The following is an 11,883-nucleotide window of genomic DNA, read 5'->3' as shown; positions in this document are numbered from 1 at the left end:
ATTCCTTATTGGTGCTGAGTTTATGATCTCGGTTAGCTGCTTGTCCCAGCAGTGCTAACCCCTGGATGCCAGAAAAGGATGGTCTGGGGACCAGAGCTCAGAGGAAGTGTGGATGGGATTCAGCGAGGGGGGAAAATACAGCAATGGGATGGGGTTTCAGAGATGGGAGAACTCTAGGCTGGGGATGTGGCTTAGTAACAGACCACTTGCCAAACTCGCACAATGCCCTGGGTTCAATCCCTGGCATCACTGTAAACAGAGAGTCTAGAACTCCAGGAAGAGGAGAGTTTCAGTGTGCAAGAAGAGGCTTGCTGAACAGCGTGGTGGTGGACTCTGGGAGGCTGAGGCAAGACGAAGTTTGTGTTCAGGCTGGGCAACGTAGCAATTTAGTGAGACCCTGTCTCCAAATAAAAAATAGGTGCTGCGGATACAGCGCACTGTAAAGGCCCTGGGTACAATTTCCAGTGCTGTAAAAAGACAAAAAAGAAGAAGAGGAGGGGCTTTGCAGGATGAAGTTCAGTACGAGGGATCGATGGGGTGGGAGACTGGGTAGAGAGAATGGTACAGAGGCTGAGAGAGGGAAGGACAGGAAAACCCAGAAAGGCAGTGAGGCTAGTGGGCAGAGGGCTCAGGGACCCCTTGTCACCTTTCCACCGGATTCAGTGATCAGTTTTCTGTCCCCAGTTCCCCTGGCCCGTACCCGCAGACTCTTCCAGCCATCCCTAGGAGAACTTGGGAGGACCCACCTTGTACAGGGCGGGGGGTGTGGTGCGGTGTGTGTGTGTGTGTGTGTGTGTGTGGGAAGCTGACCCTGGTTCCCGCACTACTGAAGGTCTTCCTCTCGCCTGCCCTTGTTGCTCTGCACAGAGCTTTCCGTGTCCTCAGGCACCCCTGGGACTTCGGCCTTCCCACCATTGTTAGGGAATCTGGGTAGCTTCCAGACTCATAATTCCTGACAAGCCCAACAGACAGGGGGAAGTCACCAGACCCGCTCAGAGGGGAAACTGAACCCAGATCACTCCTCCAACAGGGCCAGAGCTGGCCCAAGCCCCACTGTGGCCCAGTCCAGTGCTTTTTCCTGAACACCTGGATCCATTCTTCAGGCCGGGCCTTCCTGGCAAGCTCTGTCCTGTCCAGCCTGGGCAGCCCTAGGCCTCAGCCCTGCCTGCCACCCTCAGGCTGGGTGGGTGGTGTGCCAGGCTGGAAGGAAGGGCTGCTCCCCAGACATGGTCTTTCGGTCTAGGCTGGGGACTGGCCTCTCTTGCGGGTGGGTGGTGAGTCTTTGTGCCCCTCCCTGAGGCTACCTGGCCATACAGCTACTGATGTGGAGCTGCCCATTTATCCGAGCCTGGGGCTCCTGGCACTTTTGTGCTGCCAACGGTCCCAGCACAGAGCTGTCCCTTCTCAGAAGCCCAAGAGACTTCTGAGCCATGGCTCATCCTTGAGATGCACTGGGAGATGGGCACTGGTGGCTTCCAAAGAGCAGAGGGACAGGGACCGCGCGGCCCTGCCCTGCGGGTCTCAGCGGCCTTTCTCAGGGCAGCTTTTGCTCCTCTTCCTGCCTCTCTCGTGGAGCCATCAGCATGTGCACCTGTCAGTCTCTGAGGAGATTCTGCAGCAGAGGGGATGATGGGAAGGACTCCTTCACCAGCAGCCATGGCCAGGGGCCTTTGGGACCCTATGGACTGTGAGGTCAGCCATCCCTGGGCAGGGACTCAGGGTGGTCCAGAGCTCAGGGCCTCAGCAGATTGCTTCCTCCTGTGGTCCCCAGCTCCCCTACATCTGGTCTGTTAACCCACACCGCAGAGCTGATGTGGTGGCCGCAGTACCCCGGCCCCCTCTCCGCCTCCCCCAGCGGGTCCTGTCCCCACCACTCCTCAGTGGCACTCTGGCCTTGCCGCTAGGCTGGACGTTTCCAGCACTCTCCTGTGAGGGTCTGACCTGGTTCCAGGCCTGTGCACACCCTCTGATGACCCCCACAGCCTGCCTTAGCTTGGCCTTCCCCGCCTTCCAATAAAGGGGGGTGGGGGGGAGCCCCACATCTCTTTCATGTCCCTTCTTGCTCTCCCTTACTTGCAGCTTCATCCCCCAGCCCTGTCCCAAGGCAGTGACTGTCCCTCCACGTTTGTCCACTTCTGGAAATCTCTTTCCTGCTGCCAACAAACCCAGTTCCCGCCCTTCTCTAAGGGCACCAGGCTGCTTGTTTCTTCCCCCTGCCCCCTTGGGAGCAGGGACTTGGACCAGAGGAGGCCCCAGCAGGGCGGGCTGATGTCACCACTGGGAGGGACCACCTTCAAACTGAGGGTAGTGGGGGTGCTCGGTGGATGGAGGTCCTTGAGTGGGCCAGGCCTGCCAGCTTACGCCATGCTCAGGGGCACAGAGCACTGCCCCTTGGATGCCCTTCAGCTGAGCTGCAGGGCCCAGATGCTCAGGGCCAGCGTCTGAGCCCACACCCCTGGATACCATTAGAATTGGGCTCACTGAGCCAGGCGGTGCACACACCTGTAATCCTAGGTCCTCGGAGGCTGAGCGGGGAGGATCACAAATTCCAGGCCAGCCTGGGCAACTTGGAGAGAGACCCTGCCTCAAAATTAAACCAATAAAAGGGCTAGCGATGTAGCTCAGGGGTAAAGCATTTGCCTGACTTGTGAGAGAGACCCTGGGTTCCATCCCCAGCGCTGTGACAGAGGGAGAGGGAGCAGAGGAAGGTGGACCCATTAAAAAGCTGGGGAGCGGTCTGGGGAGGACTGGGACTGCTCCTAAACCACACTAACAGGCTGCGTGAGCCTTCCAGTGCCCACTGCTAGGCCCACCCAGCGATGACCCGCAGTCCTGTCCTGGCAGCCGGAGCCCACTCTGCAGGAGATGCTGCCCCAGGCCGCACGCTTCCCTCATGGCACTTCTGCCAGTGGGTGACTCGGGCAGCACTACCGGGCAGCTGCCTCCATTTCTCCATCTCCCACTTCAGTTTCCCAAGGAGCCTGGGACCCGTCTCCTTTGCAGGGATTCAATTCTCCCTTCCTCATCTATGCCCCAGCTACAGACTTCACTGTCATCTCCCCAGCTGAACCCTGCTCAGGGCCCTGACATTCCTGGCAGCTCCTTCTGGTCCCCAGAGCAGCCCTGGCCCCGGGCTTCTTCCTCCTCCTGAGGGAACTCAAGCTTTGAGCCTGGACTAACCTGCCCTTCCCCGCTGCTGGTCACAGCCCTGCCCTGCTGTCTCCCCAGACTTGGACTTGCCCGTGTCCCATCACTTCTTTGAGACACGCTGTTCCCAGTTGTTAAGCAGGGGTAATCATACCTCTGCCCAGGCTTGATGTGAAGACGACAGCCCAAGGTCACCAGAGGGCAGTCTCGCTATCTGTCGTCATCTCTGACTGGGCAGCCAGGGTGGGAGCCGGATAAACAGGCTTTCTGGGACAGACTGACTCCCCAGGGCCCGGCTATGGGAGTGTGGAGGTGTCCAGAAGACTCCTGGTGGGTGCTGCCCAAGACAGGGTGGCAGATTTCAAGTCTGGAGCTCAGGAATGGGCCTGGACAGTCTTGGCCAGGTGCTAGAAGGGTGGGGACACTGGGCAGTGCCCTGGCTGACAGGCTCAGCCGCGTGCTGCTAGCTGGATTGGCACGGTTCTTCCTACAAGTGTTTATTGCCCCCTTGGCTTCTCTCCAGATCCAGCCAGGCCTCCCAGGACCCCGCCTCGTGGGGTCTGATGCCTGCCCCAGGTGTGGGCATCGGGCTGGGGACCAGAGCAGGTGCAGGAACCGAGAAGCTGGGTGTGTGTGGTGGCATGAGGGGCATGTGCAAGGCCCTTCTGTGTGGGCAGCTGCTCCTCCCAGTGACCCTGGGAAAGCCAGGCTGTGGTCAGGGAGAAAACGTGGGCCAGATTCGGGGTCTGAGACCTTGCAGGCAGGGCTGGTGTCGGTCCCTGGAATTCTTGGGGAATTCGAGTCTGGGCTCCAGGCACCCACCCCACCCCTCAGAGCTCTCCCTGGTCCTGCTGCTACACGGTGGTGGATGGGTGAGCGCAGACGAAGGTGAGGCTAAGGCAGGTGTGACTGCTCCTACCTGGGCCAGTCAAGGCAAGCCCCTGGAACTACTGCGCTCTCTCAAGAGGATCATTGTCTCTCCTGACCCAAACCTGGACCACACCCACTCTGCAGGGGTGGAGTCACTGACTGCCAGCGTCTCATCCTGCCTGCCTGGGCATTGGAGGATGAGGCCTTTGACTGGGCCAATCCCTCCTCAAAAAGCCACCTGATGACCAGGTGGTGCATTCCTATAATCACTTGGGAGGCTGAGGCAGGAGAATCACTGAGTTTGAGGCCAGCTTGGCTATATAATGAGTTCAAGTCCAGCCTGAACTAAACTACATAGGGATACTGTCAAAAACAAAACAAAACAAAAACAAGAAAGAAAAACCACCTAATGGTGGTACATGCCTGTAATCTCAGCACTTGGGAGGCTGAGGCAGGAGAATCACTGAGTTTGAGGCCAGCTTGGCTATATAATGAGTTCAAGTCCAGCCTGAACTAAACTACATAGGGATACTGTCAAAAACAAAACAAAACAAAAACAAGAAAGAAAAACCACCTAATGGTGGTACATGCCTGTAATCTCAGCACTTGGGAGGCTGAGGCAGGAGGATCACATGTTCAAGGCCCTACACAGTGAGAGCAGGGCCAGACTGAAGTACATAATGAGACTCTGTCTCAAAAAACCCCTAAAACAAACACCTTCAAAGCTACCTGAAGCTGCCACACCTCCCATACATTCTCCATGCTCTTGCCCCTCTTTGGGAGGAAAATAAAACAGATAAGAGAAGTTGAGCTGTCAGGATCTCCCCTCCTTTGTCCCTTTTCCCTGACCCCAGCTTAAGCCCCTGGATGCCTATGCTGGGGACAGGTGCTTTTCCCAGCTTCCTGGGCCCCACTCTTGGCCCTGGAGATGTGTAATTGCCAGGTTGCTGTCACTCCCTCTCCCTTCAGGAATGTGACACAGGGCTGTGTCCCCAGGGCCTGGCAGGGGGCTCAGCACACAGCCAGCCCTCAGCCAAGGTGAGAACTGGGAAGGCCCTGAGGGCACTCGCTTCAGCCCCACCCTCCTCTTACAGAGGCTAAGCAGTGATAAGCGTTTGCTTCCAATTTTATTTGAGAAAAACAGAAGATACATGTATCAAAAGAGCATACAGATCGGCGGAGGGGGAGGGCCAGTGACAGCTACTAGGGGTGGGCAGCAGGGGACAACCTCTACTTGGCTCCAGCCTGCTCGGACTTCCCAGCCTCTGGGCCCCCAATCTGGGCGCGGGCCTCGAAGGTGACAGGGATGGTGATCTCTGCTGACTGCGTGACCGCCTTGGGAAGCGGGGCCTCCACGGTGAGCGTTCCCTCAGGGGACAGGGAGGAGGAGACCAGGGTGGGGTCCACACCCGGGGGCAGCCTGGATGTGCAGAAAGAGACAGCAAGCGTTAAAGGCCCCCGTCGGGTTCCCGAGCTCCGTCCCCACCCCGCACACCCCGAGCGGCCCCAGAACTCACGTGTACTTCCGGGTGAAGCAGCGGGAGATGTAGCCGTGCTCGTCCTGTCTCTCTTCGTGCTTGCCTGCGGGGGGTGGGAAGGAGGTCAGAGGCTGCGCGTGTCCCTATGGTCCGCGCTGGCCAGAGGCCTCACCACCTACTCTGGGGTGGCTGGATCTCCAGGCAGACATTGCTCGAGGAGTTTGGGGACAGGGGGGATTGCCTAACTGGGCACCTTCCCCAAACTTTCGGGAAAGTTCGATGTCGGGCTTGGGGACCGGTGGGGGCGCGGCTGGGCTCGCCCGGGGGGGAGCCGGGCACGCGCAGGCGCACAGAGCGGCGCACACGCCCCCTCCGGGCCGGGGGTAGGTAGGCGACCCGGACCGCGCCAAGGGAGGAGCTGCTCCTTAGGTCAGGGGCCGCCGAGAGGGAGGGTCTCAGGTGGGAGGGCCGCTGTTTCTTCCCCTTTAGGGCCCTTAGGAGCACGCCGCACCCCGCGTTCCGAGAGAGGGAAGTGGGCCAGGAGCAGGGCGCGTGCCTCCCTGTCCAGGCTGACTTTCCGCGCCCGGGGAATCCCGTGGGGACAGAGCAGGGTCCTCACCCGTGATCTCCACCACGCCGTCCTTGGTCTTCACCGTCAGCTCCTCCGGGGCGAAGTGGTTGACGTCCAGGGACACTCGCCAGCGGTCGGCCGACTGCCGGATCTCGGAGACGCCGCTGCTCAGCTGCCGGCTCAGAGCGCGGCTGTAGGCGGGCGCGACCTCGGCGGCGGCGGGGGGCAGCGGGCGCACGTAGCCCGGCCATCCCCCGAACCACTGCGACCACTCCTCGGGCAGCCGCGGCAGCCCGAAGGCCTGGTCGAAGAGGCGGCTCTGCGCCGGGTACCAGTCGCGGAAAGGGTCCCAGCTGGAGCCCCGCAGGAAGGAGAAGGGCACGCGGCGCTCAGTCATTCTGGATCTGGATCGGGTCCACTCGTATCCACTGCGCGCGTCGGGCAGACTCGGAGAAGTGCTGGACCAGGGCCCCCTCGGCTGCGCTTTTATAGGTCTCCAGCCGGGTATTTTTAGCAGGCGGTGCTTCAAGGTCTCTATTAATGGCAATGACCAGCTTCGGGCTGTCCCTCCCCCTGCATTCCCCACCTCTTCGGACACACACTCGGGCTTGCTAGAAGCAGCGGGCGGGGCCAGGAAGGTTCTGCCCACATCTGGAAACTTCCCTTGTGAAAGAAAACAAATGACCCGCATCGGGGCTGGAGTAGTGCCCGGCGCTCGAAGCGGCACAGCCAGATCCCCCCACCCCCACTGAAGAATGAACCCATGGCCTTTGCTCTGAGCTACATCCCCAACCAGTTTTTTGTTTTGTTTTGTTTTTTTGAGACAAGGACTCATCCAATTACCGAGGCTGGGCTCAAATTTTCGATGATCCTGCCTCAGCCTTCTAGAATTCTGGAATTAAGTTCACCACCACCCTCAGTGACAGAACCAGCTTGAACCACAAGCGGCCTGTGGTGGCATCTGACCAAAAGCAGCCCAGTGTGGTCGTTAGGAGTGTGAGCTCCAGGACCAGACTTGCCTGAGTTCACTGATTCTGCCACCAAGGGGGGTGACCTTGTGCAAATTAGACTCTGCCTCAGTTTACCAGCTGGAACTCAGAGGTGATAAGAATAATGCTTAAATTGTTGGGTTAGCTTGAGAATTGCTGACTTCATCCAAGTGAAGACGTTAGCCCGGGGCCTGGTGTGTCATAATTGTTAGTTACGGTTATCTATCTGGAATTGGAGGGTTGGTGGGGTTTAGCAATTTCCCTTCTGCCCCAGGCAGTGGGACTGGCCTAGATCAGAAGCCCCAAGGCCCAGGGCTGAGGGGAACAGGTCAGGATAAAAGTGGCTATCAAGTGGTTCATGTCTGTAATCCCAGCACTCGGGAGGCTGAGGCAGGAGGATTGCTGTGAGTTCGAGGCCAGCCTGGGCTACATATGGAGACCCTGTCTCAAAAAAAAAGCAAAACAAAACAAGACAACAAAAGTGGCCATAAATCTCCCACCCTGGCCAGGAAATCTCAAGTGCAACAAATATGTATCTAGTCCCAGCTTTGCCATGGCTTCTTGTGTGGTTTTAAGCAAGGCCACTCCTCACTAGACCCCAGTTGCTTTTTGCAAATGATGATCTCAAAACCCTTTTTGCTCATGATTTCCACAGCACAGAGGGCCAAGTAGGGGTCCAAGTGGCAGAGTTTGCACAAACTTGCCTCTTAATCTCTCCTCTTCCACCTGATCATCTCTGGGGTCCAGGCCCCCCTCTAGCTGCAAGAGAAGTGCTACCCCTGGGCTCCTGTCAAACCTGATTCTCCTCTGACTTAAGGTTCTGTGATCTTCTTTTAGTCAGGGAAACTGGGGTTCAGAGATATTAAGTGATGGGCCCCTGTCCTAGTAGAACAGGAGAGACAGCCTCTTGCCTCACTAGTACCCTGGCTCCCCACTTCTTTCTGTCGCAGACCCACCCTGTTGCCATCCCATCCTGGGCTGAAGTTCTACTCCTACCAGTTCTATAGGGGGCCAAGGCCATTTAGGCCTTGTCCTGTGCAGCCCCAGACTTGGGATACCTGAGGGCTCGTAGCTGGGCTCCAGGACACTTTTTCTTTGAGACAGGGTCTCTCTGTGCAGTTCAGGCTGATTTTGAGCTCACTTGGTAGCCCAGGCTGGCTTGAACTTGCCGCGATCCTCCTTCCTCAGCCTCCTGAGCGCTGGGATTACAGGCATGTGCCACCACGCCTGGCTAAAGACACTCACTTTCAAGAGCTTTGGTAGTAGCTAAATCTCGCCAGGCATGGTGGCGCACGCCTATAATCCCAGCACTCGGGAGGCTGAGGCAGAAGTATTGTTTCAAGTTCAAGGCCAGCCTGGGCTACAAAGTGAGTTCAAAACCAGCCTGAACTGCATAGTGAGACCCTATCTCAAAAAGACCGAAAAAAAAGTAGTGCCTTCTCTGAATCCGTTTCCTCCTTTTTCATTTTTTTTTGGGGGGGAGGGGAGTGAGGGATTGCCAGGGGTTGAACCCAGGGCCTTCACACTGAGCTACATCTCCAGCCCCTTTTAACTTTTTAAATTTTTAAATGTTAAAATAGGGTCGTGCTAAGTTGCCCGGGCTGGGCTTCAATTTGTGATCCTCTTACTCCAGGCTCCTAGAGTGCTCAGATTATGGGAATGTGCTACCATGCCTGGTCTATTTTCTTTTGGAGAGAGAGCTCACAGGGACCTCTCTTTCCAGCCCACCTGCTCCCATTGGATAGAGGTCATATGAGTCTGAGGTCATTCTGGAGAGGCTACTGAGACCCCGGGGTGGTCAGGCCAATGGCAGAAAACACCCAGGACCTCTACCTTGTGCCCTGTTTCCCCTGCCGGGTCCTGTCATTGCCTGAGGGTCTCACTGGGAGCCCCTGGCTTCCCACAAGGGTCTCTGCTTGAGATGGCCTAAGCCTTTGTTCCACTGGGTTCCCAGCCCCACCCAGTCCAGCTCTGTAAATTCGGGGTGAGGTCAGAAGGCAGGGAGGGTGCTTATCTGCCCCTGCCTGTTCACCTTGGCCCAGACTGGAGCCCAGGGAGCCCCACCCTCGAGGGTGCTGTCAGGTGTGGTTATGGATGCTTTCAAGTGAGTCCCTGTCAGGCCCAGCCACGCTGTGGGGGTGCTGTCCGCCTGGCTACCAGCACTTTGTAGACACGTGGTCCCTTCATCCTCCCCTAGATCCAGGGCAGGGAGGAGCCCCTTCTGCTGCCCAGCTGGGGCAAGTTGTGCAATGCGGGGTGTGCCAACCACTCTGCTCACTTGGATCCACATTTATCTTCAATAGGCCAGGTGTGTGTGTGTGTGTGTGTGTGTGCGCGCGCGCGCGCACGCGGGTGGTAGTGAGGAATGAAACTAGGGCTTTTCCACTGAGCTACGTCCACAGCCTTATTTATTTATTTATTTAGAGATGGTCTTGCTAAATTGTTAGATTGCCCAGGCTGGGTTTGAAATTGAAGTCCACGCTGGGGATATAGCTCAGTGGCACAAGTGCCTGCCTCGCAAGTGCAAGGTCCTGAGTTCAATTCCTGGTACCAAAAAAAAAAAAAAAAAAAAAAAAGAAAAGAAAAAAACTGCAGTCCTCCTGCCTCAGCCTCCCAGAATGCTGGGATTACAAGCAGGAGCTATCACGCCTGACTGATGGGCTGGTTCTTAAATCAACCTGCCCATCACAAGGGAGGGGCCGCTGTGGCTCTGGGCAGCACAGGGTGAGAAGTGGGGTAGGACGGAGAGAAACTGGGTTTTGGGGTCAGGCAGGGCTGGGCTTGACTCTGGGTGCTGCTGTTCACCTCCCTGCACCGCCCCCCATCTGCAAAGCAGGGCTAATAAGGCGCCTGCCCATCTTAACAGGGTTCCAGTGAGTCCCAGACAGCATATGGCCCAGTGCCCAGGGCGCCCACCCCCGCAGTGTGGGGCCCAAGGGCTCCCATTTTGGGTACTGAGATTTAGAATAATGAGGATTACCCACTGTATGTGCTTTATGGAATATCACAGTAGCTTGTCAGAGTCCCATTTTTCAGAGGAGAAAACAGAGGGGTCAGATTGCCCCAAGGCCGTGAAGCTGGTAAGGAGCCGAGGGACTGGAGCTCAGGCCTCCCGCTTCTCCGCTTCTCCGGCAGGCCTGGGAGAGACTGGCAGAGCGCGGCCATCTGTGGGCACAGGGGCAGGGCACCGGAAGGGTCGGGTGGGCAGGCCCTCTGGGGCCGTTCACAGCCCTGACCAGGTGCCCTTCGTTCCCCCACCCAGACTTGGTAAGCAGGACCAGGGATGGTGGCCGTGCCCACCCGCCCCACTGTTCTTTGACAATCTGGCAGGCTCCACAGGAAGGCACCGAGCTCCCGCCGGCGGTTTTTCTGGGAGGAGGACGGCGGCTCGGCCACGCCCACTCGGCGGTCCGCGCTCAGCCCCGCCTCGGAGAAGGCGCTGGAGTCCTCGGGCAGCAGCGGGGCTCGCGGAGAGGCCGCCCACAGCTGACGGATTGCGCCAGAGACCCGGTCTGAAATCCGGGTCTTTCTGGAAGCATCTAGACGTCGTCTCTCTCCCTAGGAGTTCGGATGCAAAAGCCCACCTCCAGTTGTCCGCCCCTGGGCTGGCCTGGAGGGTACCCCACTCCCCTCGCCGCTGCAGCGGGCCAAAGAGGGGCCAGTGGCAGGGCTGGGATCGCCCGTTGGCCCTGCTCCCACGGCTGCTAGCAGGAAGGCAGTCCAGCCTGGGAGTCGGGGGACGCGGGTGGCTTTGACCTTGACCGGCGCCGGCACCGTGACTCATTTTCTTCATCGGTCGGTGAGACCATCGGACTGGATGTTCTGGAAGAGCCCGGCAGGGCCTGAATCAGGTTTCTCCTCCACTCCCTCCCTCCCCGGCGCGGCCGGCTCCTCCGCAGTCTGAGTGCGGCAGGAGCGGGTGTGTATGGGGAGCGGCGCCAGACTTTTGCTTGACCAAATTTAGGCTCCTGAACCGTCTCCTGGGATTCCAGCGTTAGCCGGAGCCCCCCACTCCCATATCGCTCGGGCTCCCCCTCCAGATGCTGTGGGGTCGCCCCGACCTGGCTTCAGCCAAAACCAAACTAGGTGGCTTTAGACCGAACCCCTCACCCTGCGTGTTTCCTCCTAGACATTTCCCACGCGCCCAGCCCAGCTCCTCTGCTAGATCTTCCCTCCCGCCCAGGTGCTGAAGTCCAAATTCCCCACTGCGAAACCCCTCTGCTGAGGGCCCGTACCTGTCTCAAGGGTCCTGAATAGACCGTGCTTTAAGGAAGGGCCCTGAATAATTTCCTGTCTGTGTGTGCAGAGTTGGAGTTTGAACCCAGGACCTCCGGGCCAAGCAACACCTCCCCCTTTACACACTTTTTTTTGAGACAGGGTGTCCCTATACAGTTCAGGCTGATCTTGAGCTCACTTTGTAGCCCAGGCTGGTCTCGAACTCTCAACGATCCTCCTGCCTCAGCCTCCAGAATGCTGGGATTACAAGTGTGGGCTACCACACCCGGCCACCTACACACTTTTTTTTTATGTGTTCTATTCTCAGGGAGCTAGATCTTTCACAAATGGAAAGGGACCAAGAGATGGAGCGACAGGGGAGGGAGAAAAGGGAAAGGGGATGTAAAAAGGAAGTTAAGATGTGTTATGTAGCCATGTGTTATGTAGCCATGGTGGCGCATGCCTGTAATCCCAGCACTCAGGAGGCTGAGGCAGGAGGATTGTTGCAAGTTCGAGACCAGCCTGGGCTACAAAGTGAGCACAAGTCCAGCCTGAACTGCATACCGAGACCCTGGCTCAAAAAAAAGACAAAAAAAAAAAAAAAAAAAAAAAA

The 11,883-nt window shown here is 57.7% G+C and overlaps 2 protein-coding genes across 2 annotated transcripts in view; both read right to left on the bottom strand.

Moving 5' to 3' along the window:
- Window positions 1-5,125: 5,125 nt before the first annotated feature.
- On the bottom strand, window positions 5,126-6,597 carry Hspb1 (heat shock 27kDa protein 1). The gene is made up of 3 exons (XM_005415130.2): window positions 6,115-6,597; window positions 5,535-5,598; window positions 5,126-5,437 (listed from the first exon to the last, which is right to left on the bottom strand). The coding sequence occupies exons 1-3, from the start codon at window positions 6,461-6,463 to the stop codon at window positions 5,248-5,250; spliced, it is 603 nt and encodes a 200-aa protein (XP_005415187.2). The 5' UTR covers window positions 6,464-6,597; the 3' UTR covers window positions 5,126-5,247.
- A 3,058-nt stretch (window positions 6,598-9,655) lies between these two features.
- Window positions 9,656-11,883, bottom strand: part of LOC102017526 — a 4,159-nt gene continuing 1,931 nt past the window's right edge. Inside the window, exon 4 of the mRNA XM_005415129.2 lies at window positions 9,656-10,877. Coding sequence (XP_005415186.1) covers window positions 10,279-10,877 — 599 coding nt within the window. The 3' untranslated portion in view covers window positions 9,656-10,278. The remainder of the gene's footprint in view (window positions 10,878-11,883) is intronic.

This window comes from Chinchilla lanigera, unplaced genomic scaffold (genome assembly GCF_000276665.1).
Source record: "Chinchilla lanigera isolate Chin_1 unplaced genomic scaffold, ChiLan1.0 scaffold00443, whole genome shotgun sequence".
Taxonomy (NCBI): Eukaryota; Metazoa; Chordata; class Mammalia; order Rodentia; family Chinchillidae; genus Chinchilla; species Chinchilla lanigera.
The sequence above is the reverse complement of the archived record's forward strand: the minus strand, read 5'-3'. Positions and strand labels throughout refer to the sequence as shown.

Excerpts from the sequence above, each read along its gene's own strand:
- Hspb1 (XM_005415130.2), bottom strand. The coding sequence starts at position 6,463 with ATGACTGAGCGCCGCGTGCCCTTCTCCTTCCTGCGGGGCTCCAGCTGG. Across the intron at positions 5,599-6,114 it reads CGGCGTGGTGGAGATCACGG|GCAAGCACGAAGAGAGACAG; the intron begins GTGAGGACCCTG and ends CACCCCCCGCAG. Across the intron at positions 5,438-5,534 it reads TGCTTCACCCGGAAGTACAC|GCTGCCCCCGGGTGTGGACC; the intron begins GTGAGTTCTGGG and ends CTGCACATCCAG.